Source organism: Hipposideros armiger, unplaced genomic scaffold (assembly GCF_001890085.2).
Source record: "Hipposideros armiger isolate ML-2016 unplaced genomic scaffold, ASM189008v1 scaffold_1843, whole genome shotgun sequence".
In the NCBI taxonomy this organism is placed as follows: Eukaryota; Metazoa; Chordata; class Mammalia; order Chiroptera; family Hipposideridae; genus Hipposideros; species Hipposideros armiger.
The window spans coordinates 45,092-48,511 of NW_017733193.1; the positions used below are offsets into that span (position 1 = coordinate 45,092).

A 3,420-nucleotide genomic window follows, 5' to 3' on the forward strand; every position below is an offset into this window, starting at 1 on the left:
CGATGGGCACTCCTTTTCTGTCTCTCTCTAAGGCCCTCCCTCAGCCCTCATTCTCATTGGTCTCTGCTCCTGTCCATCTTCCCTGTCCACCCAGGGCAGCCGCCCTACAAGGCCCTGCTGGTCTCCTCTGCCCACCTCCCTGGCCCCAGCGTGCACAGCTCACCCAGCCCTCTCCTGTTCCAGCCATGCTGCTCAATCCCTCATCTGTGCCATCATGTCCCTTCCCATCTGAGAGGCTAGCTCTTTTGCACAGGACATAAATATGGATGTATATAAAATATTGCTTCAGGTCTGGCCGAGTGGCACGATGGTTAAGAACTGGCTTGGGATGCCAAAGGGTCCCGGTTCGGATCCCACATATGAAGGCCAGTGACACTGCCCTCCACAGCTAAGATTCTGAACAACAGCACAACCTGGAGCTGGGCTGGTGTGCGTCGCCGGCGACAGCGTAGGCTACAGCCCCTGTGGCAGTGGGTTGCCATGGGCTACCNGGGCCCACTCTGCACAGCCAGCTACACCTGCTCCATAGGAAGATGCACAATATGAGGGATGGCCTGGATCAATGCAGCCTGTCCAGGGGATGCAGGGTGCCTGTGGGAGCCTACAAGGACAGTGACATCACAATGGTGACATCACAGGCAAGCCCTCCAATTAGAGCAAAGGGAGGCGCACAACTTCTGTTCTCACCAGAAAGACCAGAGCCCCGCATAAGGAGATGGCCAGCCTTACCCTGTCTGCATCTGCCAGGGGCACCCGGCTCCTCTGCTGCGTGGCCCTCTGTCTCCTGGAGGCAGGTGAGTCCTGAGCTCATAGCGACCTCCATTGAACTCAAACTTCTTGACTGTTGTTTCTAGAGTGTCCAGCTCCTTCCTGTGCTAGTCTCCAGCTTCTGTTTCCTTCCTCCACAGGTTCAGTGGATGTTGGAGTCACCCAGTCCCCAAGACACCTCATCAAACGCCGTGAGGGGAAGGCCGTTCTGACATGCCACCCCATGTCTGGACACAATACTGTGTCCTGGTACCAGCAGGCTCAGGGGCAGGGCCCCCAGTTCCTCATTCAGTATTATGAGAAGGAGGAGAGAGAGAAAGGAAACATCCCTGATCGCTTCTCAGCTCAACAGTTCAACAACTACAGCTCAGAGCTGACCATGAACAACTTGCAGCTGGAAGACTCAGCTGTGTATCTCTGTGCCAGCAGCTTAGACACAGCCCTGCAGGGTTAATGCCTTTCTGTACTCAAACCTTCCTGTCCCAGCTGAGGAATTAGAGGGAGAGGGTGGGGCCTTAGCCGAGTTCCAGGACACTTCTAGCTCTTTTCGAAAGCCCTCCCAGCCCTACTGAGCTCAGCCAGAGCATTCCTGAAAGACTCACAGCTCTGCCAGCACCTTCTAGTTCCCAGCATGTGGCAGGAGCACCTGGCCTGTGCTACAGTGCAGGTACACATTGTGTGTCTTAATGCAAGGTCAACATTAGCGTGTTCCCACTGCAGGTGAAGGAGATCTCAGTCCCATATGACAGATAGGAAGCTGTAGCTGCTGGAAGGTCCAAATATTTCCTATTTAACGGATCAGAGGCAGGAGTCAAACCCACATCTCCACACCTCCCAAGCCGACATGCCCCTCAAATCCCATGGTGCTTCCTGGGCCTTGTTCATAGAGATAACAGAGCACTGTCTGTTCCATTTCAAGACCAGCTGAGCTTGGATGGGGGGCTGAAGGGAGGGTGTCACAACTCATTGTGTGTGGTCATGACAACCGATTGCCTGCAAACTTCTAGGACATAAAACTTGAAGCCAGGGAGGGTGTGTTTTCCGTGTCATAGTTCAAAGAAAAGGGCCATGATATCCCCCCTAGGTGAATAGGGGGATTTCTGGACCTCAGAGGATTCAGCCAAGGAAAGAGTCCTCTAGTTATTTCAATTGGAGCTCTGGGAGTTAATACAGGGAATTCGTGCTTCTAAAGGACTGGAAGGTGTGGAGGAGGGAGGGTCTCTGAAGGGAGCAGCTTGCCCTGGGGCCACCACTTTAGATCAGAAAATCTGCAATTGCTATTCTGCCCAGGTGAGGACCTGCAGAAAACAGCTGAGGGTCACAGCCATTCACTGTATTGTGGTGTAGCCATTTGCGGACTGCAGGTACAAGTTTACTCATGAATGCAGATGCTTTAATTCTACCCCTATTGTGCATTTAATTCTGTTGTCTTATATATTGCTCATTTTCTCCGTGAGGTAGCACGACTTCCCCACATTCTAAGTGAAAACACTGATTGTTAGAGAGTTTATATAATTTACTACAGGATGCACAGCTAGCAAATACCAGAACTGGGACTCAAACACAGGCCATACCGACAATCACCGCTGCTTTGAACCAGTCTATCCTTCCACATTTTGGTAGAGAGAGACATCTTCAAAATTAGAACATTGACCCAAACGTCCCTTTCAGAAATGCTGGCTCTGACACCATTGAAGATGTGTCTTGCATAGTTTTTACTCAAGCAAATGAAACAAATTGCCTCCTACCAAGTACAGGCTTAAGAAATCTTAGTTCCCTGTGAACGCTGACACATCTCAGGTCGAGCACCATTATGTCCCATGTGCAAATCTGGCATCAAAGCCGACAGGGTTACTTTTGCCTGACTCACCTGTGTTCTAGACACAAAGCCATCTGAAATGCAAATCCTGTCATCTGATCATTTATTAGATGAAATTCACTAAAAAAGGTGGCCTTTTAAGGAAAAATGAAAATGGGACCCACGACAGCACTTCCCGTTTCAGATCACGTGTGATGTGCAAGAAGCTGTAATGCTCCCAGAAGTCCTGGCTTCAGAGGGACTGGTGATCACACAAAAGAGCTGATAGAAGAAGGGCCGGTTTCCGCTAAAGAGAGACCACAGAGTGGAGCTCCTAGTTCCTTCCACCACATCCTCAGCCCACCTACCCTACCCCAAAGAATGGGAGTTCTAGCAGAAAACCTCCTGAGGCCCCCCTCCTTTTTTTTTTGCACTTACCCAGCTTTGGGCAACTTCGTTGTGTGGCTCTTGGTCTCCTGGAACCCTAGTCCTGGATATGCCAGTGGTGCCAAAAAAAATGTATGCACATAATTGTATTCATCTTTTGTTATTGGTATATATTGAGTATTACAATTTTCATACAGTTTTTATTTTTCTTAAAATGTGTGTACAGTGTTTGGCACCCTCCGTAGAAGCGAAGGCCCTTCCTGGGTTTGCCAGGCCCCAGCTGCGAGCCTTTCCACGTGATGCTACACTGGCCTCCTCCACACCACTGATCTGACTCCATGACCTTCCTCCCTGTCGTGTGATCATAGTTGCAACCCAGACATGAGTCACACGAGGAGAGAAGATCACACTGACGTATGACCTGGATAAGAAATAGCAGCATGTACTGATATTGATTAGCTGTAAGC

At 50.2% G+C, this 3,420-nt stretch overlaps 1 gene segment (V, D, J or C); it reads left to right on the forward strand.

The window, feature by feature from the left end:
* The first annotated feature begins 599 nt into the window (after positions 1-599).
* Positions 600-1,248, forward strand: LOC109378261 (T-cell receptor beta chain V region CTL-L17-like). The segment is given in 2 exon segments: positions 600-794; positions 909-1,248. Coding segments are annotated over 2 exon segments (393 nt in total).
* Positions 1,249-3,420: the final 2,172 nt, after the last annotated feature.